The sequence below is a fragment of the Muntiacus reevesi genome, chromosome 7 (assembly GCF_963930625.1).
Source record: "Muntiacus reevesi chromosome 7, mMunRee1.1, whole genome shotgun sequence".
Classification (NCBI taxonomy): Eukaryota; Metazoa; Chordata; class Mammalia; order Artiodactyla; family Cervidae; genus Muntiacus; species Muntiacus reevesi.
In genome coordinates this window covers 37126448-37151694 of record NC_089255.1, presented here as the reverse complement: position 1 = coordinate 37151694, position 25247 = coordinate 37126448, and the positions used below count along the sequence as shown (strand labels likewise).

The following is a 25247-nucleotide window of genomic DNA, read 5'->3' as shown; positions in this document are numbered from 1 at the left end:
AGAAAAACAAACAAATAGTATTGTAATGAGAAATACAATGTTATAATGGTTAGTGTGATAAAAGAATGATGTGGGGTTCATTATACTTTATTTCTAAATTTTCTAATTTTTCTATATTAAGCATGTATTATTTATGTAGGAAGAAATATTATTTTTTAAATATCCTAATTTAGCACAGTTCCTATAATTCCCTTAGTTATCCGTGTTTTATGTCATTACTTAGAACCAGGTTCCAGAACAGGTACTACATGTCCATGTCTCCTCTTCTTTTAATTCAAATCAATTTAAAGTCATTGTATTCTTCTAGACAAACAACTAAACTTTTAATTTGATAAAGTTCTGGTTTCTCATCACATGAATATATTATTTATGACATTAGACCTCCCAAATCTAATAAAAACATGTATAATACTAAGTTGAATTTACTCACCACAGTACAATGGTCAGTAAGGAGAATAAATGATGCCAGGAGATCAAATCTGAGATGAATATCCTCTCGAGCTGAAAATATGTGCTGGACACTCTTACTTCTTCCAGCAGAATCCTAGTAATAAGCACAATAGGGAAGCAACCCTCATGTACAAATATGTACAATGTTCCAATATTAAGTTTCCAATCATTTTCGTCAGTTATCTCAGAATAAGTGACACCTTTTTTCACTTATTTTTGAGTCTTCCTATGAGAACTTGATTTTTTTTTCAGAGTATCTTTGTACTTATTTTTTTTTTAATTTAAACTTTTTCTTTTGTACTGGGGCATAGCTGATTAACAATGTTGTGGTAGTTTCAGGTGAACATATGAGCATTTTAAATAAAATTTCTTTTAAACTTTGTAATTCCAGATTTGAATTGGAAATATCAGTGTGTATCACAAAGTAATCTTTAAAAAAAAAAAAATCTGTATTTCCCTTTGTTTATTGAAAAGACCTAAAAACAGTAATGAGCTAGCTGAGTTAGTGCCCAGATTTTGGTCTCAAAATAAAATTCCCCACTACAAGAAACCAATGCTCTTTAGAGAAACAGCTGATTCCAATTCTTGAGTAAGAAATGCACAAGGGCTTGGAACATCTTTGTACCAGAAAGCAAGAAAACTTAACAAGGACTATTAGGATTGTATCAGAGGACTTAGTGCCCAACTTAGAGAGGCTCCTACTAGCCAAAGGTGGGACAATTGAGCATCAAAAAGAATAAATGCAATGGAGTGAAACATACCATGTTTTTTTAAACTATGAATTCATAATGATACTAAAAGACTCATTTGGTTACCTTTAGCAGATGGTAAAGAACTCATTATTCTGAAAACAGGTTTAGAAAATGGAAGGTGGAGGATGAATGAAGCCTTTTCCTGCCTTTCCTGTATGAACTCTGTATCTGGGTATCAAATTAGGTGAGGCAGATTTTTTCTCTATGGGACTCTTCTAATTAATACTCATATAATTAAGACTGGCAATTTGAATATCACCAGTTTATAACGCCAATGAAATAATGTATCTAGTCTCAGACTATCAGTACATGCTAGAATTCCCACAGTGAAAAGCTGGTTGGGTACTTCATAATGAATGGAGGACACGCCAGCATTGTGCTGGCACTGGCTTGTCTGACAAGGGCCGATTGCTACATGTTCAGGAACTTTGCAGACCAGCTAATGTGTTGGTAGCTTAAAACCAGCTATAGGAGGAATATTTATAGTATGGAAATTGGTATAAATCAAGTTCCTCCCTTCAAACATGCCCCAAGTTAGTGGTTAAACATTTACCAGCACACCACTGTGTAGGGTCAACAATATCTACATACAGTGATCAATTTTAATATTTTTAAAAGAGAGACAACCAGATATTATAGGCTTCTGATAAAAGCATAAAACACCAAAGGAAGTATTCCTGCCAAAAAACAGAGACTCAAATATAATCAAACCTTAAAATCTACCTACCAGTTATAGAAACTAGAGGGGGTGGAAAATCATACTACATAATACCACATGGATACAAACACCAAAAATCCAGAATACAGAAACGCTACAGGATAAAAGGCCCAGTTTCCAAAACAAACAAATTGCAAGCGGGAAAAAAGAAGGACGATGGAAAGGGAACCTACAGATTACGAAACTGAAAAGACAAATCAGCTAAATGCAATATTTGAGCCTGGCCTGAATTCTGATATGAACCAACCAAATGCAATATAAATGACAAAATGGGAAAACTGGAACATTAGCTGAATAGTTTGAAATTAAGGTATAAGTGTTAATTTTTCAGGTGTGATATGGTATTATCATTACTTTCTTAAAATAGTTATCTTTTAGTGATACATACTGTCATATTAATATTTACATAGATGAAATAACTTTGTGGTACAGGGAGAAGTAGATGGGGTATAGATGAAACAAGACTGTTAATGAGTTGATAATCTTTAAAGTTGGGCGATTCATTAAAGTTGGGAATTCATTATAGTATTATCTCTTTCATTTATTTTAAAAATTCCCTATCATGAAAAGTTTTAAAATAGCAAAAAGAACTTGCACTGGTGTTTATCAAACTTTTATTTCTCAAATGTTCTTACTCTGAATTACATATTCTTGGGGTTTTTTTAAAGTTTTTATTTTAATGCAGAGATTCTCTTTGAGATATAGAGATTTCTAGAGTTCACTCTTTAAATTAGCAAAGCAGGCACAATAATCTTACATTCTGGTTCTCAAACTTTAGTGCACATCAGAGTCACCTGGAGGGATTGTCAAAACATAGGGTTAGCTTCCGTCTCCAGAGTTTCTGATTCATAGGTTTGGGATGGGACTTCTAATGAGTTTCCAGGTGATGCTGACGCTACTACTTCAGGAACCACACTGAGAACTGATTGAAAGGTCTAGTTGGTACTAGGTTTCCTGGAAATGCACAGATATTCAATAAATCATGCATAGATAAAATAAATCAGTGTCATCTCCCATGAATTTTTCTCTTAGATTTATCTATGGTAAACTGTATTTAAAAGGACACAATTTTCTCATTGATGAATAAGGGGACTAGGTTCCCTATTTTAGTATTCAGTAGACTAATTTCTTGGAATTATATTCATATAGACAGAAAACAGATCAGTGGTTGCCTTAAGTGGGGATGGAAGGAAAGCAGTTGCAAAAGGGTATAAGAAGACTTTTGAGGGAGACAGATGGAATTGATTTTTGTAGTAATGGTTTCAAGGATGTGTAAGAAAGTCAAAACTCACCAAACTGTACTCTTAAATATATGGGGTTTTAAATATAAATTACATCTCAAAAATGTAAGAAATACGAAACATATAAAAATATGTTATTTCACATTTTTACTAAGGATTCAACTAAGCAGGCAGAAATGTTTTGAGGAATGTGAACTATGGTTTCTTCTTTAAAAAACAAGCAATCCAAAGATTTGGGTGTTCCACCTTCCTACAAGGAGCAGGTCTCCTATGGTTGCTCTCACTTGTTCCCCATGACTGTAAAGATAGGGGACAATTTATTCTACGTGTACTTATATCTTCAAGTTGTTTTAAAATAAGCCAACTTCTAATATGAAAGACATTAAGGAGAGCATCCCTCCTTCTACTTCCTACCCATGAGTTTCTTCTTCCTTCTAAGCAGATGGGTGGCACTGCAAAGTGCCTTCTCCTGTTTCCTCATCTATGAACAGGGGATAAAACTTAAATCATGGAAGATTGTTACATGGATTTAGTAAAAAAAAAAAAAAAATTCTAAGTGTCTGGCATCTCCTTAGAAGAAGCTCAGTAAACAGCTCCTTCCTGCTCAAAATCCTTCTCTGTGACACACATATTAAAAAGATGACAATAATTACATGTGTTTTCTGAAGGATTACTTGGCAACCTTCAAACTAAGACTTAACATTAAAAGATTAGCTTAAAACTGTCATCAAACCATAGTGTGGTAGAGATGGACAGGGTTTTTTTTCCAGAAACTAATTTTTTAGCACAGTCTATCACGTAACATGTTTCAGTGTATTGATAAAACTGTTCTATTTTGGTAATGATGATCACTTTCTACTCTGGCAGGTCTGCTGAATTAAATGCTCCACAAGCTGAATCAGAAAAGGGATAGGCAGGCAGTCACTGCATACACTTTCAGTGCCCACTCCCCAAACAAAAAATCTGTTTGATGCCTTGAAAATTATCTATCCTAGGCTTTCAAAATAGTAAACACAATTTTCCTATACTTGGAGACAGCAATCAAAGGTGTGGACACATAAATACATGTTTTCTGACTTATCCTATTATCTTTAGGTATATTGGGGAAATTCTGGCCAAAGTTGGAAGAAAGCAAAAGAATGATTCCCTGGGATTAAAAAAGAAGGAACTGTAGTTGGTAGTTGCACACTCATGTTCTCTGCCCAATGTTCAGCCTAACAGCAGAATTGCTCCTGAGTGTCTGTGTTCAGAACATATTAAATCCAGTGTATTCAAAATTTTTTACTTAGTTTCATCTTAATCAACTGACCAAAAAAAAAAAATCAAAGTTCAATGTGGTTACTAATCATTTACATATCAAGTTGAAAATTACTAACTTACCTGAACGATTACTTCTATGTTATGTGTCTTATTACTGTAGTTTCTTGGGTTCCACTTTAGTATGAAAATAGGACCAGACAAATGACTAGCTTGCCCTAAATGAACTCCATCAATCTTAACTGCAACTGAAGTAATGGAGGATAAGGAAAAGGCCAAGACTCTAAAATGAAAGCATAAATGCATGGTTTTAGGTATTTGCCATTGTTTCTATAAAGAAGAATAACCCTGTTATAACCTGAAAAGATGTGAGTACAGTAAACCTTCCATCGGTTGATCTTCAGGTTCCTGAGATGTGGAACCTGTGGATTCAACCAACCATGGATTGAAAATATTCAAAAAAGAAAAATTTCACAAAACTTGTATTTGCCATGCACCAGCAACTATTTACACAGAAGTTAACTTGTATTAGGTATTAAGTAATCTGTTGTTATTCAGTCACTAAGTTGTATCCAACTCTTTTGCAACCCCATGGAATATAGCCCAGCAGATCCTCTGTCCATGGGATTTCCCAGGCAAGAATACTGGAGTGGATTGCCATTTCCTTCTCCAGGTGATCTTCCCAACCCAAGGATCGAACACACATCTCCAGCATTGCAGGCAGATTCTTTACCACTGAGCCACCAGAAAAGCCCACAGGTAATCTAGGTAAGATTTGAAGCATAGGTTATAGGCAAATACTACACCACGTTACATAAGAGACTTGAGCATCTGAAGACTCTGGTATTTGCAGGGGATCCTGGAACCAATCTCCCGGAGATACCGAAGGGCAACTGTAAAATAGACCATTACACTCTGCAACTGTTCATACGACACTATTCATATGATCTGATTTCTTTTTAAGCAGTGGCTTCTGGAGTTGTAAAACTCAGCAAACCTGAAAAGGTGAGAAATTAGAAACTATTCTAAATCTAAATCTCATATCCAGCTCCTATCAAGAAACATAACCGAGAGATATATGTTCCACTTACCTAGTAATCAAAAGAAAGAAATTAAAAGAGCTTGGTACCCTTTTTTCCAGAATAATGAGGAAATATTTTTAAAAGTACAGTATCCAATAATGATAAGAGTTCTGTGAAATTTGCACTACTATTTCTCGGTAACACTATAAATTAGTACCTGCTTTAAAAAATAATCAGGTTCCTTGTACACTACTGGTGAGAATGTGAAATGACACAGCCACTATGGAAAACAGTATGGCAGTTTCTCAAAAAATTAAACATAGAATTACCATATGACCCAGCAATTCCACTTCTGAATATATACCCAAAAGAACTGAAAGCAGTGACAGGAACACATATATTTATACACATGTTCATAGCATTATTCACAATAGTGAAAAGGTGGAAGCAAAAGTGTCTATCAACAAATGAATAGGCTGGCAGGTTTAGTCGCTCAGTCATGTCCAACTCTTTCGCAACCCCATGGGCTATAGCCCACCAGGCCCCTCTGTCCTTGGGACTCTCTGGGCAAGAATACTGGAGTGGGTTGCCATTTCTTTCTCCAGGGGATCTTCCCGATCCAGGGATCGAACCTAGGTCTCCTGCACTGCTGGTGCAATCTTTGCCAACTAAGCCACCTAAACAGATGAATGGATAAACAAAATATGGTATATACGTGCAATGAAATAATATTCAGCCTTAAAAAGGAAGAAGATTCTGACACATGCATCAAAATTGGTGAAGACAGAATTCCTTGGTGGCACAGTGGATAAGAATCTGCCTCCCAATGCAGGGGACATGGGTTCAATCCCTGGTCTGGGAACATTCCTCATGCCTCAGAGCAACTAAGCCTGTACACAACTACTAAGCCCGTGCTCTAGACCTTGTAAGCCATAACTACTGAAGCCTGTGCATCTAGAGCTTGTGCTCCACAACAAGAGAAGCCACTGTAATGAGAAACCTGCACATCACCAACGATAGGGTGGGCCCAGCTCGCTGCAACTAGAGAAAGCCTGTGCAGCAATGAAGACCCAGTGCAACCAAAAATAAACAAATAAATCTGTAAAAAAAAAAAAAAAAAAAAATGGGTGAAGACATTACACTAAATGAAAGAAACCAGTCACCAAAGGACAGATAGATGATTCTCCTATATGAGGTACCCAAAGTAGTCAAGTCCATAGAGACGGAAAGTAGAATAATGGTTCCTGGGGGCTGGGGGGAGGGAGAATAGGGAGTTAGTGTTGAATGGGTACAAAGTTACAGTTCTGGAAGATAAAACAAATGGTGGTGATGGCTCTATAACAATATGAAAGCACTGTACACTAAAAATGGCTAACATGGTAAATTTTATGTATATTTTACCACATTTTTTTTTAAAAAGAGTAATGATTTTAGGTGCAAAAAGCTAAAGTAGTTAGAAAACCTTTATCAGCAGTCACAAAGGAATTCAAACTATTTCAGCTAGAATCGCATTTCTAGAACTCTATCTAAAGCAATCATTCAAATGAAGGAAGAATCTATATGCATCAGATGTTCATCCTCAAATTAGAAGAAAATCTAAAAGTTCACCAAGATAGGAAAATAGTTATATATACTATGATCCATTCTCTCTGTTGACAGAAAAAAGGTAGGAATTAGAATACACTGTACCCTATGATTATGACTATGTAAATACATGCCTGAAAGAGAATGCCTGAAAAATAAAACTCATGTTAACAGTAGTCCTATTAGGGGATGGGGGATGGGACAGGAATACACATATAATCCCATTATCCTATTTTCCAAAAGTTATGTCATGCTACTTTTCAAAATAAAATTTTAAAAACTATATTAAAACAAGTGCCCTTATGTTTGCAAAAGGTTATAAGTCTCTTTCCAAAAGGAACGGTAATGTTTCATTAAGATTCTATTTAATACTACCCAGCCAAAAAAAGAACAAAATAATGCTATTTTCAGGAACATGGATGCAACTAGAGATTATCATAGTAAGTGAAGTAAGTCAGAAAGAGAAAGGCAAACACTCTATGACATCACTTATACGTGGAATCTAAAACATGACACAAATGAACCTATCTATGAAATAGAAACAGAATCAGGGACATAGAGATAGAATGCCAAGGGGGAGGGCAGTGGGAGAGGGTTGGACTGGTATATATAGACTAGAGAAACAACAAGGTCCTACTGTATAGCACAGGAAACTATATTCAATATCTTATGATAAACCATAATGGAAAAGAAAATGAAAAAGAATGTATATAAATATGTAACTGAATCACTTTGCTATATAAGAGTAATTGACACAACATTGTAATTCAACTATACTTCAATAAAAAATAAGTTGGAAAAAAAATAATAAGTTGGGACATCCCTGGACATCCAGTGGTTAAGACTCCATGCTTTCACTGCAAGGGACATAGGTTCAATCCCTGGTTGGGGAACCAGGATCCCCCATGCTGCACAGCAGAGCCAGAAAAAATTAAAAAAGAAAAAGATTCCATTGACATATACTGTCAAATTCATAGGCCAAATGAATTTTCAACTCCATAAGGTTTATAGTTTTTGCTTTTTTGAAAGGCTATGTAGAAAAATTTTTAAATATATATTTCTGATATATGATATAAATTTGTTAAAGTGGGATACAAATGAATAGATACATTATGATTATGGCAATGTAAAACATGCATATAACAGAAGCTGGAATAAAAGAAACAATAGTGGTAGGATTGTGGGTTTTTTAATTTTTTTCTAATTTCAGCAGCTTAAAAACTATGTATTTTTTAACTGAATGGGAATGAAACAGTAAGCTATGTATATAATGTTTAGATTGTTGACAAAACTAAAGTGGGGCATCTCATAACTTTCATATGAGAATGTAATCACAGTGACTTATTCTCTATCAATAACTTAAAACTAAAAGTAAATTCTGAAAAACTGCTACATACCTGATGTGTGTTGAGTGAAGGAGTCTCTCTAGTGGTTCATGTTTAGCAGAACTATACAGGAGTGACTTAGGATTAGTGATAAGAATCACAGGCCACTCGCCAAAGATCAAATCTGCAAAGCTAAAGAGGTCATGATCAAAAGCAAAGATCCGGTACCTAGAGACCAGAGAACAATGAGGTAATTCAGTCATTTCATATTTTAAGAGGGACTGAAGGATAAAACCAGAACAAAGGCAGAAATATAAAATTATACTTCCTGAGATTATTTACTGGAATGCGGAGTAAATAATATTGTTCCTCTTTCTTTCCTTGTACCTTTCACTTTTACATTTTGTCATTTGTGACATTTGTCACAACAACTGGGATCTGACTGAAACAATGAATTTTCACTATGTCCTAAAATCATGCCTGGTGTATAGCATGTACTCTTAATTTTTAAATAAATATTTATTGAATTAAATCATTTGATTTCTATACTTTAAGACTACTTTGAACCTAAAATATTCATCATAAGCCTAACATCTAACATTCTTTATCCTATCAACAATGCTACATAAAATATTAAAATAAGCACAATTAGAAACGCTTAATTCTTCTTTAAATCATTTATTTCTATAATTTCAAACAAAATAGAAAAAGTTAAGTGGTTTTGATTTTCTAAATGCACATTGAAAGGTATTATTCATTAAAGAGTAAGCAAAGTGTTGTATTTTCTAACTTTTAAAACTGAGGAGAAAAATGATTCGCTATGGCAGAAACAATAGTGCTCACCAAATATTCCACGTGCTCCCCTGCATTTCCCAGTCTCCCTGGTATTAGGTTGGGACCATGTGACTAGTTCTGGCCAATGGGCTGTGAACAGAAGTGACATAGATCACACTTCTGGTCCAAAGTACTTAAGAGTGGGTATGAGTTCTCCATGCTCTCTTCCCTGCCTGGAAGTGAGGTGTTGAAATAGTCACGTTATAAGATGGAGGAAGTCTGAATCCCAGAGTGACCCTGTGGCTGCAAGTTTCCCCGACTCATACTATAAGTCATACTCCCAGTATGAGTTTACAAAAATGAAAAAAAAAAAAAAAAAACTAAACATCTGTTGGGTTAAGCCACTGATATTTCTAGATTTATTTGCATACACAACAAAGCCTAGTCTATTATTACCAATATACTAACTGTTTTTAAAAACTCTTCTAGGGAATTTCCTAGCAGTCCAATGGCTAAGACTGCACTTTCTTTTGCTGAGGGCGGAGGTTCAGTCCCTAGTTGGGAAACTAGGATCCCACAGGCAACACAGTGAAGCTGGGAAAAAAAAAAAAAAAAAAACTCTTCTATTGTGCTAATACATAATATTAGGGCAAGACGGCTGGATGGCATCACTGAGTCAATAGACAAGAATTTGAGCAAGTTCCAGGAGATGGTGAAAGACAGGGAAGCCTGGCGTGCTGCAGCCTATGGGGTCACAAAGAGTCCGATACGACTGAGTGACTAAACAATACATAATAAAATTTAAAAATTTATAAGGGCAGATAAAAGTTGGTTTCTCTCAGTAAGACAAACTCTAGATAAAACCCTAGGGTGGAACACAGGAGAGCAGGTGGGAAGTGAAAGAAAGGAAATGGTTTCATAATTAACATGACTTAACTTGTAACTGTAGCATATATAAGAAATCAAGAAGTTGAACAAGGTTTAGGAAGGCTACCTTGTAAAAAGCAATTCTAGTCCAGCCCACAGCCTCACCATCGTGAACAGGCAGGTCTTAGTTCAAAGTAATTACAGCTGCCAACTAATTAGGGGCTGCAAGCTTAACTGTTACACAGTTTCTAGAAATGCCAACTGAAATGAATAAGTACTTTCCAAAATATAAAACTGCTTTTTAATTAACAGTGAATTGAAAGTCGCTCAGTCGTGTCCCAACTCTTTGCGACCCCATAGACTACAGAGTCCATGGAATTCTCCAGGCAGGAATACTGGAGTGGGTAGCCTTTCCCTTCTCCAGGGAATCTTCCCAAGTCAGGGATCGAACCCAGGTCTCCCACATTGCAGGCGAATTCTTTACCAGCTGAGCCATGAGGGAAGCCCAACGGAAGTACAGTTGACCCTTGAACAATGCAGGGGCTAGGGGCACCAACACTCAAGCAGTCGAAAATCTTGAGTATGACTTCCCAGTCAGACACCATAACCTTGGTTCTGCTTCCATGGACTCAACTAACCATGGATTGTGAGGTACTGTAGTAAGTACTTTGTGAAAAAAATCTGAGTATACGTTCAGTTCAGTTCAGTCGCTCAGTCGTGTCCGACTCTTTGCGACCCCGTGAATCGCAGCACACCAGGCCTCCCTGTCCATCACCAACTCCCGGAGTTTACTCAAACACATGTCCATCAAGTCAGTGATGCCATCCAGCCATCTCATCCTCTGTCGTCCCCTTCTCCTCCTGCCCCCAATCCCTCCCAGCATCAGGGTCTTTTCCAATGAGTCAACTCTTCGCATGAGGTGGCCAAAGTATTGAAGTTTCAGTTTCAGCATCAGTCCTTCCAACAAACACCCAGGACTGATCTCCTTTAGGATGGACTGGTTGGATCTCCTTGCAGTCCAAGGGACTCTCAAGAGTCTTCTCCAACAGCACAGTTCAAAAGCATCAATTTTTCGGTGCTCAGCTTTCTTCATAGTCCAACTCTCACATCCATACATGACCACTGGAAAAACCATAGCCTTGACTAGATGCACCTTTGTTGGCAAAGTAATGTCTCTGCTTTTTAACATGCTGTCTAGGTTGGTCGTAACTTTCCTTCCAAGGAGTAACCGTCTTTTAATTTCATGGCTGCAATCACCATCTGCAGTGATTTGGGAGCCCAAAAAAATAAAGTCTGACACTGTTTCCACTGTCTCCCCATCTATTTCCCATGAAGTGATGGAACCTGCACAATTCAGACTGTGTTGTTTAAAGGTCAACTGTAGTTAAAAATAGCAAGATAACATTCAGCTTAACAAATATTTACTGAGTATCTAATATCTTCATAGCACTGGGTTTAACAAAGTTAAATAGCAATTGATATAAAACAATGAGATGGTAGTTATTCATACTTATAGTTGCACTTAAGTAGTTATTCTCAAATATATACTGCATTCTTCTCAATAAATATATATTCAACTATACTATATGCTTTTGATAAATAAGTTATGTTTTCTCTTCAAAACACTTTAACCCTAGAACTACCATATGATCCAGCACGTCCACTCCTGGGTACATATCCAATTTGAAAAGATACATACACCCCAATGTTCATGGCAGAATTATTTACAACTGCCAATATACAGAAGCAACCCAAGTGTCCATCAACATAAAAATGGATAAAGATATGGTAGATATACAGTGGAATAATACTCAGCCATAAAAAAGAATGGAATTTTGCTATTTGTAACAATGACAGACTTGGAGGGTAGTATGCTAAGTGAATAAATCAGACAGAGAAAGACAAATATTGTACAAGATCACTTATATGTGGAATCTAAAAACTACAACAAACTAGGGAATATAGTGAAAAAGAAACAGACTTAAAGAGAATAAACTAGTGGCTACCACTGGGGAAAGGGAAGAAAGGAGGAGCAAGATAGAAGCAAGGGGTTAAAAGGTACAAACTATTACATATAAAGTAAGCTACTGGGATATTGTGCAACACAGGGAATATGGCCAATATTTTATAATAATAATAGAGTATAACCTTTAAAAACCGTGAATCACTATATGGTATACCTGTAACCTATACAATAGTGTACATCAACTATACTATAATTTTAAAAAATGCTTAATAATAATTTTTAAAAGGCTTTAACCTTAATAAAAACCAACTTTAATCTATTTGAAGAACTTAAATCACTAATATATTGCAGCAATAATTAGAAAGACAAATACAAAATTTAGGGAAAGATATGACATATTTCTCGCCCTAATATTTCTCAAAGTATAGTCTCTTGAGCACCTGGTAGACTTTTTAAAAAATGTAGTTTCTTGTGTCCTAACCCAGACCAACACAGCCAAAATCTCCAGAGTGAGGGCCTGGTAATCTTTATTTTTCATAAGCTCTCTAAGAGCTTGTGTACACTACAGTTTGAAAACTATTTCCTAGAGGATGCATTTGAAACTCCAATGTAACACAGCAATGCAAACATAACTGCTGCAACAAGGTTTCTGCATAAGGATAAAGACTGCCAGATACATATTTCCCTTCAAAAACAGAGAGATATCACAAGTTTTTCCTTAACTGGGATCACTCATGGTAGTGATCAGAAAACTATTATTGCTTTAGCAAAACTCACATGTGTAAGTTTTATTTTGTGGGGTAGTTCCCTTACCTTCTGTTATCCTTCCAGTCTCCTAGCTCAAGTTCCAAAGTGCCCTGGAAGTGACGAGTGTGCAAAACAGGCATGAGTCCACCAAGGGTATGAAGATGCCCACACAAATAAGCTGTAGCCGAACTAACCAATAAAAAGCAAATAAAATAAATGAACAATGATAGCTTGTGATGCCAAGTTAATAAAAATTCCTCTTTAGAAAAACAAAATAGGTAGAAAACATAAAAGAATTAAAAACAATCTTGATTTTGGAAGCCTGTCTCACCTCATTATTGACCGAAGTCCTGGTGATGGAGAAAGGACAGTGGATGTTGTATAGTGTCCAAACCAAATACTGTGGTTGCTCCAACGGCTTTCCTTGGCCAGTAACAAAAGCTCCTCCATCCGTTTCTGAAATCAGAGAAGAATAGGAGGAGCTTTAATTAGGGCTCAGGCTGAAATCTAATGTCAATGGATTATACAACTCCCTTGAGGTTTTATAATAAGTATATTATGTCTAAGCCTTAAACTTTACTAATCAATGACCTGTATGGACCTCTGTAAGTTTCAAGCTGTTTAAACATATGTTATAATTCATTTGATCCTAAAAATAAGTCTGTGCTAACTAGGACAGGGATTATTCCCATTTGACAGATAAGGAAACAGAAATAAAGAATAATCTTTAAATTACATAAATTTCTTTCTTTACTTCTAAATTTCTTCGTAGAAATAAAAAAGAACCACTAATCTTCTCAGCCCTGTATACCACAATGTAATAAATAAAGAGGATATCAAAACTAAGTTTATAAAATAAGATGTACATATATTCAAAGGAAGCTTTGTACCAGAATGTTCACAATATTCTACTCATAATAGACAAAAATTAGAAACCATCAAAAAATTGCAGTATATCCATATGTGTAAAATGGAATACTACTCAGCAATAAAAAAGCACACACACAGTAATATGGATGAATCTTAGAGATATATTAAGCAAAAGAAGCCAGACACAAGAGTACATACTGTATGATTTCATTTATGTAAAATTCTAGAACAAACAGCACTAATCTATACTGACAGAAAACCAATCAGTTGTTCCCCAGAACTGCAGGTGAAGATCAACAACACAACAGAATTTTATATAGTAATGGAATGTTCTCTTTTGATTGTAGTGAGTTATATGTACATATACTTGCCAAAACCCTTCAAATATTCAAAATGAGTGCGTTTATTCTATATAAATCATCACTTATAAAGATAACTTCTGAAATAACTTGTATATATATAAATTTACATTAATATTACCTGTGAAGTGCTTATAGCAATGAATTCCTCGGTCCTACCTTCAGGTTTTCTAATTTGGTAAGCCTTGGACAAAGTTTGAGAATCTGCATTTTACAAAATAGCTGTTTTTCATGCAGATTATCGAATCATACCTTAAAAAACACTTTTCTAAGGGGTAGGCTTTAAAATAATAAGCTAATCAACTCTAAACTGTCTAAAGACACTCAGTAAATAGTCAACAAAATACACTTTCATTTAATAAAATGGCTAATAAACACAATGCATTTAATAATATTTTGTTCAAGTTCCTTTGAACCCTCATACCACTTTTCATCTTTCAGCATTTAACAATTCTGCTTTTCACTATAGTTATTTCTACACAGGTCTTAAGCCCAACAGTAGATCAAATATTCTAAGAGGCCAAGGACTTGATCTTATCACCCTTGCATATGGGCACATATGTCTTACATACATGCACATAATCATTAATGAGTTGGCATTTGCTGTACCAAGACATAATTAGAGGTACTCAGATGTGACTCCATACAGTTTCAACCCAGCAACAATTTTAACCAAGCTTACAAAAGATACTTTAAAAGAAACATATTTATTTCAACAGTTGCCCTCCTCTTACCAAAAAAAAAAAAAGCAAAAACAAAAACATAGACCATTAGTTAGAAATGGCAACTGTGGGGATATAGGAATATGCCATATTATAAACAAAGCTGTATGGCCTGCACCTTGCAAAGTGCATGCTCTACTTAGTACCTATTCAATAAATGTTACTGTTGTTGTTCAGTCATTAAGTCATGTCCAACTCTTTGCAGCCCCATGGACTGCAGCCCACCAGGCTCCTCTATTCTTCACTGTCTCCCAGAGTTTGCTCAAATTCATGTCCATCAAGACATTGATGCTATGTAACCATATTAATCTCTGGTGCCCACTTCTCCTCTTGCCTTCAATCTTTCTCAGCATTGGCATCTTCTCCAATGAGTTGGCTCTTCACACTAGGTAGCCAAAATACTGAAGCTTCAATTTCTGCATCAGTCCTTCCAATGAATATTCAGGGTTGATTTCCTTCAGGATTGACTGGTTTTATCTCCTTGCAATCTAAAGGACTCTCAAGAGTCATCTCCAGCACCACAATTCAAAAGCATCAATTCTTCTGTGCTCAGCCTTCTTTATGATCCAACTTTTACATTTATACATGATATGACTACTGGAAAAATCATAGCTTTGACTAGATGGACCTTTGCTAGCAAAGAAATGTCTTTGCTTTTTAATATGCTGTCTAGGTTTGTCATTGGAGAAGACAATGGCACCCCACTCCAGTACTCTTGCCTGGAAAATCCCATGGACAGAGGAGCCTGGTAGGCTGCAGTCCATGAGGTCACTAAGTGTTGGATACAACTGAGCAACTTCCCTTTCACTTTTCACTTTCATGCATTGGAGAAGGAAATGGCAACCCACTCCAGTGTTCTTGCCTGGAGAATCCCAAGGACGGGAGAGCCTGGTGGGCTTCTGTCTATGGGGTCGCACAGAGTCGGACACGACTGAAATGACTTAGCAGCAGCAGTAGCAGCAGGTTTGTCATAGTTTTCCTTCCAAGAAGCAAGTACCTTTTAATTTCGTGATATAAAATGTGAGTTATTCCTTTCCCAGGTTTTGGGACAAGAACAGGGATAGCAATAATAGGGTTGAAGTAGTCAATAATTTCTTCTAGCCATACCTGAAACCACAGTAGAACTTTGCTCAAGCATTTCTAGATAAGAATTTGTTTACCTGGGATAACTTTAAGTGAGCCACGTGTATCTGAAAAAAATAAAATAGGTTAGCTGCAAAGGGAAGTGGGATTTTTTACTGTACCTGATCTAAAATTCCAAAGAAATTAAAAGGTCTCTTAGGCCCTGGATTAAGGGTGGCATCCAAAGAGATGAAAGAATAGTTGCCAAAGGGAGTACTGTAGACATAATGAAAAGAGCCATCCCTCCGTACAGCAGAATACTTCCTAAAAAAATACAAGACAAGAAAGCTTTAGTGCAATCATAAGAAGACAGAATGAGTTTAAATTCCTACCCTACTATCACACTATATCTTTACTCCCTTTATAAAGGAAATTTCCATGATCTGACAGAGAAATAAACAAAACTAGATACCAGACTCACAATGGATAAAACAATTAAATTTTTTTTCCTAGTTCCTCCAAGTGAAAGTGAAAGTGAAGTCACTCAGTCGTGTCCGACTCATTGCAACCACATGGACTATAGCCCACCAGGCTCCTCTGTCCATGGGATTCTCCAGGCAAGAATACTGGAGTGGGTTGCCATTTCCTTCTCCAGGGAATCTTCCCGACCCAGGGATCGAACTCAGGTCTCCCGCATTGCAGGCAGGCGCTTTAACCTCTGAGCCTCCAGGGAAAGATACAGATAAACATATTCATCAGTAACCAAGCACAAGGTCACCAACCAAAGCAGAAAAGTAGGTGGCTAACTTATGCAGTCCACTAAACATTTTAAAAGAGATAAATCAGAATCCAAGGAAATGGTACTTATCAATCATTAAAAATTATAGTGCGTGTGTGCTAAGTGGCTTCAGTTGTGTCTAATTCTTTGAGACCCAACAGACTGTAGCCTGCCATGCTCCCCTCTCCGTGGGATGCTCCAGGCAAAGATACTGGAGTGGGTTGCCATTCCCTTCTCCAGGGGATCTTCCCAACCCAGGGATCAAACCCTCATTTCTTACATCTCCTGCATTGGCAGGCGGGTTCTTTACCACTAGCACCACCTGATAAGTCAAAAAATATTGTAGTGAGGGCCTCCTAAGTACCTAGCAGAATTCTTGGTATAGTGAGATACAAAAGTGTTGAGTTCTTAAAACAGGAGTGCAAAGGCTTAAGTCACAATAAAGCCTTGCAAAGAAGAAGTTATTGAGCCAGGAGAAAAATGTTCAGTCAGAATCAGTAAATCTTTTTTCAGTTTCGAAAAATATATTGAAAACATACACAGGGTTCACATCCAGTAAAGAAAGTCCCAATCACCTTAAGTATCAACAGTATTCAGATGTCCAATAAGATGGAGACTGAAGAGCAAGGAGAAAGGATGGGTAACAAAGTGTACAGGCTTGGCACTCACTGAGTATTTGCTGAATAAATGTGAAAGAAAGTAGAGATTATATTTAGAGTTGCTGCTGCTGCTGCTACTAAGTCGCTTCAGTTGTGCCCCACTCTGCGACCCCATAGACGGCAGCCCACAAGGCCCCTCTGTCCCTGGGACTCTCCAGGCAAGAATACTGGAGTGGGTTGCCATTTCCTTCTCCAATGCATGCATGCATGCTAAGTCGCTTCACTCGTGTCTGACTCTGTGGGACCCTTTGGACAGCAGCCCCCAGGCCCCTCTGTCCATGGGATTCTCTAGGCAAGGATACTGCAGTGGGTTGCCATTTCATTCTCCAATATTTGGAGCAGATCTTTATTATTCAAACGTCAGAACATTATAGAAAAATATCTGAGTGTCTTATATGATATTTTACCTAAGAGTACATGTGAAAGAAATACAAATAAACTTCTGAAATTTAATGTGCCATCAGGAAGCTATTTTTAAGCAACAACTATCAAATATATCATAAATATACTGTCATAGATATTACAATTAATAGTCAATCGGTTCTATTACCTCTCTTCCTGATATTTTTAAAATTTCTATCTCAGGGATTTTCCTCACTAAAATTTGTACTGATATTTTTCCTGCCTTTTTTTCCACAGTTATTCTTCAAGATCTTATAATCTCATATGTATTGTCTCCTTTCCTACATTTTTGACATAGTAAAATCCAACTATCTAAAATAAAATTCAGGTATTTGAAAGCGGAGGTTAAAATATACAATAGTCCTTGAATTCTGGATCTTGGCATCTCTGAGGCATTCTAGAGATTGCAATTTAACCTCAAGATTTTTTTCCTTCCATTTTTTTCCTTCCTTTCATATGATATTTCCATAATGCCTGTATCTCTAGCTAAGTGTCATTTATTAAATCCAGATAAAGTTTAATGGTTAGAAACAAAAATATAAAGGTAAGAAACATTAAAGTGATTAATAATTTGACTTTTCCCAATTACTAATCAGACCCTAAATCCTGTTAATTCTTTGAAAATGTCTCTTAAGCCCATTCCCATAATCACCATCAAAGATTCAAACAGTTAATAAGAAGTGGGAGATTTTCATCTCTGTCCTTCTCCTTTCCGACTTTAACAAAAGAGGACAACCCCCTCTTCCATGTTATGGTGACTCTATCTGTTTACCAGTTAACATTCTCAAATTCATGTCACCGTCCCCATATCCATGATCCTTGTTCAGACAGGTTTTCTACTCACTTCCAACCTTTTCCTTATGATGGTTAGACTACTGCAGGATTTTTCTACTTGGTCTATACAACTCCAATCTCTCCCTTTTTCTTTTTATCCCTATCTCTATTTTGTTATGTATCTGTCCTTTATAAAATACTATTTTCCTATGTTGCTAATCTCCTTAGGAACCTATACTGGATTATAAACTATTATTACCCATCACATCTAAATTTCTATGCTTGTCACTTGACACCACCACGAACTGGCTCTACACTCTCTATCCAATGTTGTATCAGTCTTCGAAATGAACCTTTATTCTGATGATAACAGTTTCCTTACTGCACTCAAAACTTCATTCTAGTTTTTAAAGCTCTGTTTATACTCATCCTTTTGCCTAAAATATAGCCCCCTCAGAATTTCTTACTCCTCCAAAGGCTACCCATGTTTTAAGACTGGACACAATTTTCACTACTTTCACAAAGTCTTTTCTAACTTGCAACTAGTAGATAAATAGATCTAATGTACAGTGTAGTAATTATAATTTTAAAATACTGTATTATAAACTTCAAAGTTGTTAACAGACCAGATCTTAATTGTTTACTCCACAAAAAAGAAACAATAATTATGTGAAGTGATAGAGATATTAGCTAACCTTATGTGATAATCATATTGCAATATATAAATGAATCACACTAACACACTGCACACCTTAAGCTTACATAATGTTATATGTCAATTATATCTCAATGAAAAACAAAAATGAAAAATAAAGTCTGCTATATGTCTACCCTATGCTGATGTCTGCCTTTTCTGATTTCTCATAGTGCTAATTAAGTGTAACAAATAATCTAGCATTTCATCAGCCATTCCTTCATGTTCTTTTCTAACCACTTCCTAAACAATTTTCTTCTACCTTAGCTAGACTCACTTGAAGATACAGGGCATATTTGTTTCTCTCATACTATCCAACTAATGATAGACTCAATACTTCCTACTTGACTAATTGACAATGTAGAACAAAGCTACTGAAACAATGTAGAATAAAGCTACAAGAACAAAAAGTGAAATTACAGCCAAAAGAAGAATTCCAATACACTGAAACTAGAAAATTGGTTTTGTGATTCAAAGATCCTTTCATATTCATTGCCTTTTTCATATTCATGCACATAAATTTAAAAAATATTTGTATGACATATTGGACAAAGCACCCAGAAGTGACCAACTGTGCTCTTCAGCCACCCCAGAGGCTAAGAGAATCAGTAGCTTAGTATTCTTAAAGTCCACAGACTGTATATCAACAGCTGTATATCAACAGCAAAAAAAAAAAAGGTCTGTATAAAATAATAAAAGTACCATTGGCCAACAAAAGACATCAAATTATATGAAATGAAAAGAATAAAGGGAGGTCTAAGCAAACAAAAATGACAACAGCTGTATATCAACAGCAAAAAAAAAAAAAAAGTCTGTATAAAATAATAAAAGTACCACTGGCCAACAAAAAACATCAAATTATATGAAATGAAAAGAATAAAGGGAGGTCTAAGCAAACAAACAAAAATGAATCACCAAAATAATAATGATAAACAACTAAAAGGCTCCATTTTTAAATTACCAGAGGTTCTTTTCTCTGTTAAAAAATGTTATCACCCATTAAGTGAATTGACTGCACCCTCTTTGTAACACAAACTCTATATTGTTGTCTATCTTCTGTTCATTACAGTACCTGTAATAATTCTCAACACTCTCCAGACTTGGAATGTTGAATGCATCTAATTAAAAAGAAAAGAGCAAACATCATCTAAATTAAAAAGAAAAATGCAAACATGTTAATGACTGAAGAAAAATGACAATTCTTTCAATAACACTTTAGATGACAGATGCCAATTAATTAGACTGGCATTTAATTTTAATTTTTAAAATTTCATAACTTAATAGAATTCAGATTATTTGGAAACTTAATTAAGGCATCTAGTATACTGAAGAATAAATACTTTGAATTATGCATTACTGAGAATAAATCAATTTGATATTGTAAGACTGGACCACTGTTGCTACTATTTTAATCATGTGACTCTGAAAGTCAAGAAGGACTGGATTCATGGCTGATATACAGATCCATGTCAAGGACTTCTAAACAGCAGATGACTTTGATAATAGGGCCAAAGCCCCTCTCTTCCTAAATCTTAAAAAAGACTTAGTAATAAAGAAGTTATATAGTGGTAAGCAAAAAGGGTAAGGACATCATAGAATACTTATTTGGAAATAGAATTTCATAGAGCTTGATTACTTGATTGCAATAGCTAAAATTGTTTATCAGTTTTGACTTCCAAGAATCCACTACATTTCTAATACATTTAAGAGAATAAGCTGTAAATTCAATTTAGGCCAAAAGAAATATTATCATGTATATAATCCTCTTGCTTAAGAGAACAACTCTGTTATAGTTAAATCTTGGAGGTTTTTTGCCATATGACATGACCTACATGATCTGTTTCCAGATCAAGGATTGAACTCAGTCCACAGAAGTGAAAGCACTGAGTCATAACCATTAGACCACCAAGGAACTCCCTGTTACAGTTAAATCTTAATAAAGATTTATGTATGTATATATATATATGTGTGTGTGTGTATACATGCATACACACACATATATATACCATAAGCATTTATGCCTATACAAGTCAAATTAAATGATTATGAACTCCAAAAGACTATCCAAATTATTTAATCACAAAACTCCAATTGATATCTGTTACTTAAAATAACATTAGTAGTTTGGCTTGGAAAACTTTAATATACAGATTTGTTTTTTATTCCAAAAGAATTTGACCAGTACCCCTAATTAAAATCAGGAAAAAAAGGGGGGGGGGGAATATAAACATACCAGAGAAAGTTGTAAGCCAGAATCATATCTTTAATTATAATTTCTAGCCAATTTGTAAGAACTATAGTTGACACTTGAACAACACAGATTTGAACTATGTAAATCCACTTACATGTGAATTTTGTTCTAAAATACATATTACAGTACTACAGATCCTTAGTTGGCTGAATCTGTAGATGCAAAAGGCCAACTGCAAAATTGTACCCGAATTTTCAACTGCCTGGTAGTTGGTCCCCCTAACTTCCACATTGTTCAAGGGTCAATTGTGGTTTTTTTGTTGTTGTTTTTAAAGATTTATTTCTTCATTACTTTTGGCTGCACTGGTCTTCTTTGTTGTGCACATGGGCTTTCTCTAGTTGCAGTGAGCAAAGGATCAACTGTTTTTATAGAGAGCATTTTCTGATCTAACTAATAGCTGTGTATTTCACCAGATAGAATTTATAAATATACCTTTTGAAAAAATATATAAATAGGTATTCATCAGCAAGGAATAATAAAATGAAGCAGACAAATGAAATACTTAAATAATCAATAAGAAAGTCAACCTTTTTGAAACAAACAAATTTACCATCAGGACTCTTGGAAAATAGTTCATTTCCAACGTAACAATCACAATCTAAAAAATTGGGAAGGGGTTATCCATTTCTCTCTATGCATATGTGGATATACTTGTCACTTAAATTTTTAAATATATATAGCAAAATTCAATCTTTATGATGTACAGTTCTAAAGACATTGACAAGCACACAGTCATGTATCTACCAGCACACTCAAGACACAGAACAGTATCTTCACCCCCCAAAATTATCTCACGATCGCTCTTTGTAGTCAGCCTCTTTATCTCCAACCCTTGGCAACCACAATCTGTTCTCTATCTAGTTTTGCCTTTTCTTGAATATCATATAAATGAAATTATACAGTATACAGACTTATGGATTTGGCTTCTTTCACTCAGCAAAATTATATCTTTTTAAACATCCACCTCCATGGATTTTGCTATATGCTTTTCTTCCATGTAAAGAAGAAAGAAACCATACCAACTTCCCCCTCAAGGTCTAATAGTGACATCTGAAGTTTTAAAATCACATATTACAGTTGTATTTCTTAGTTGTGGTCTTCAGTGTATATAAACTTATGTTACAATGTCCCATTTTATAATTTTACCATTTAAATTGGAGAATCTGGGCTCCTATAAAGATCTAGTCTTAACTATAAGTGGGACTTCATTCTTACCATGATTTCCTTTAATATCAAGCCACTTCGTTTTTTCCATGACTTTTGTCTTCTTCAGAATACTCTGGTAAGTTTGCCATTCTACCTCTTGCTGCATGGATCCCAAATTATCCTTTGTTTTGGCATCTGTCAGGTCTCCTGCAGGTGTACAAAAGAAGGTAATCACAATGCAAAGTAAAACTGGACTGGGGTTCAACTTTTTTTTAACGCACACTGAAAAGCAAAGATATTCAAAGTACTCAACATGTTTAAGGAGAACCGCTATGAATCCGCCTGCATCCAAAGCAAGGCATCTACATTAAGATTCTCAGAAAAAGTAATAATAAGATCCTTGGGACTTCCCTGGCAGTTCAGTGGTTAAGACTCCGCACTCCCAGTGGAGGGGGCACAGGTTCCATTCCTGCTTGGAGACCTAAGATCTCACATGCCACATAGTGCAGCCTAAAAAAAAATAAAACAAGATCCTCAGCATGGATTTTTTGTTTCTTACAGGTCAACAAGTGCCTAGTTGACCTCCTGTTACATTAGAAATGGGTTGTGAAAACTACACCTTTAAAGAGAGCCGTAAAAATGCATCTTGAAACTCTGATAAAATGAAAACTCTTTAACAATAAATTCCAACACTTTGGGCAGTTGCCTAATATCTATGGCAACCTAATTTTCCAAAGCCCAAATCAGGAAATGTGATCTAACAAAGTATTAATTCTACAGCAAGAAAATCTGGAAGGTGTAGCTTGGAAAATGAAATAGAAAATTTCTAGGAAATTAAGCATTTGAAATTGAGATCATCCATAAAATGAGGGCTTCATCATATTGGCAGAGATGTTTCTGTAAGGTGGGTGGAAGATGAATTCCCCAAGGGCCAGGATAGACGCTCCTTTAGCTTCTTCTTTAACACAGTTGGAAGCAAAGGGTTTGGGGTTTGAACACTCCAGGGAACCAAGTCACAGAGGTAGGAAGGGGTGAAAAAAAAAAGGGTTCATCAAACAACTGCCGGTATAAGATCGATTAATACTGCAAAGAAAATGGAAAAGTTTAATTAAAAAAAAAGAAAGGAACAAGAATATGAGGAGAAGGATGAGAACTTTTCATTCCTGGTTAAAGGGCTTTCCTTAAATCTCTCTCAAATCTAGACGTAGGACAAAACAGATACAGATAGAGCAGACAGAACACTTACATGAGAATCACGTGCCTTGCTTCTATCGCTAGGACGAAATCTTGCTACGGCAAATCACTTAGCCCGGATCTTGACTCAGTTATCCACAGGCAAAGGAAATTACAATATCCCATCTCCTCTACAGGAGGAGAGCTCACCTGAGGTTGCAGCTAGAGTTCTCCTAACGTCCCTCAGTTAAAAGGTTGCAGCACTGGTTGCATTCTACCATTGGGGCCACAGGACAACAGGACAGCACGAATCGTCCCTACCTGTTGCTAGGACGAGAGCTGGTTGAATGATGTCAACAGTTTCAGAACAGAACATCTCTAAGTCTACAGCTCTGCCTGGATCGCGAAACCTGCTCAGGTGAATGTCGGATATCTGCCGAAAGCGGGTATTGAACAGAGAGATCTGAGTCAGGAGGAGGCAGCACAGACCGAGACGACCCAGGGGCTCTCTCCGGCGGAAGAAAAAGGCAAAGACTCAGAGCATTCACGATCCCCCAGGGGAGGACCAAGCACGAGCAGCAGCAGCAGCAGCACCACTCCGCCCCCAGCGCAGAGATTGGGCCGGGACAGGAGCGGGTCGCGCCCGCGTGGACACTGCTGGCGTCTCCCGCCGCTTGGCGCCCGCCCTGAAACCCCATGCGCCCCACCACCACCACCCCAGCCTGGGCGCCCGCTGCGTCACCTGCAGACCCCAGAAGATGTTGCCGGCTCCGGGGCCCGGCGCAGGGTGCGGGCGCCGGGGACGGCGGGGCTGGGGCAGTGGTGAAGACCGGCCGGCCAGGCCGTAGTGTTCCAAGAACACTGCCGCCAAGGCCGCGGCCGCCAGTCCGGCGACCACCCTGACGGCCAGCCCTGCGGCCATTCAGCCCGCCGGAGCGCAGCCCTCGTGTGCGTGGCCGGGGCTGGGAGCGAGCGGCGCCCGCAGGGAACCGCTGGGGCTGCACTTCCGGACTCTATGGTCGCGCGGCCTAGGGCGCCGGGCTGGTCGGCCGCCGCCCGCACCTGCGCCTGGACGTGCACCTGCTGGCGGGCCGCGCCTTCCGGATGGGTTTGCAAATGTGATACAGGGGGAGAAAAGGAAACCGAGTCCCCCAGCGCCGCTCGCGGCTGCCTAGGCGCGGCAGGGAAGGATCCTAGGTCAGGGAGGCGTCCCGGCTCCGCCTTAGTCAATCACGCTTGACCTAGGTGATGGGTTTCCTTGTAAACCAGAGTTAATAATACCTCTAGAGCGTACTTTGCAGGGTTGTTGTGAGAACCAAAGTTTATATGAGGACGCTTTTTAAATCGTTGTGCAAATGTGGCAGGTGGCTTCCTCTGGTCCCTTCTGATTACCAACAACGTCCTTTAATTTTTCTATAGATTTCATCCATATACTTCGTGAGAAAATTTTTTTCTTAAACCTGATTTCATGTGCGCTTGATTATATAATGCTCCAAAACAGTGGTGTGCCATTCGTTTAATACAATTAAAAATACTTCTTATGGGCTAGGCATTGTTGCTTAGGCGCCAGGCAGTGTCTGACTCTTTTACAACCCCATGGACTGTAGCCCACCAGGCTCCTCTGTGTGTGGGATTTCCTAGGCAGGAAGACTGG

At 37.1% G+C, this 25247-nt stretch overlaps 1 protein-coding gene across 5 annotated transcripts in view; it reads right to left on the bottom strand.

Moving 5' to 3' along the window:
* Nucleotides 1-24586, bottom strand: part of TMEM62 (transmembrane protein 62) — a 34386-nt gene extending 9800 nt beyond the window's left edge. Inside the window, exons 1-10 of one of the 5 annotated variants that reach the window (XM_065940478.1) lie at nucleotides 24336-24586; nucleotides 23915-24026; nucleotides 22490-22627; nucleotides 20096-20141; nucleotides 15899-16040; nucleotides 13035-13159; nucleotides 12770-12892; nucleotides 8422-8577; nucleotides 4542-4701; nucleotides 431-544 (exon numbers count right to left, since the gene is read on the bottom strand). In XM_065940478.1, coding sequence (XP_065796550.1) covers nucleotides 431-544; nucleotides 4542-4701; nucleotides 8422-8577; nucleotides 12770-12892; nucleotides 13035-13159; nucleotides 15899-16040; nucleotides 20096-20141; nucleotides 22490-22627; nucleotides 23915-24026; nucleotides 24336-24515 — 1296 coding nt within the window. In that variant the 5' untranslated portion in view covers nucleotides 24516-24586. Of the gene's footprint in view, nucleotides 1-430; nucleotides 545-4541; nucleotides 4702-8421; nucleotides 8578-12769; nucleotides 12893-13034; nucleotides 13160-15898; nucleotides 16041-20095; nucleotides 20142-22489; nucleotides 22628-23666; nucleotides 23763-23914; nucleotides 24027-24335 lie in introns of those variants that run through there. The other 4 variants (XM_065940479.1, XM_065940480.1, XM_065940482.1 and 1 more) reach the window with 4 other exon arrangements.
* Nucleotides 24587-25247: the final 661 nt, after the last annotated feature.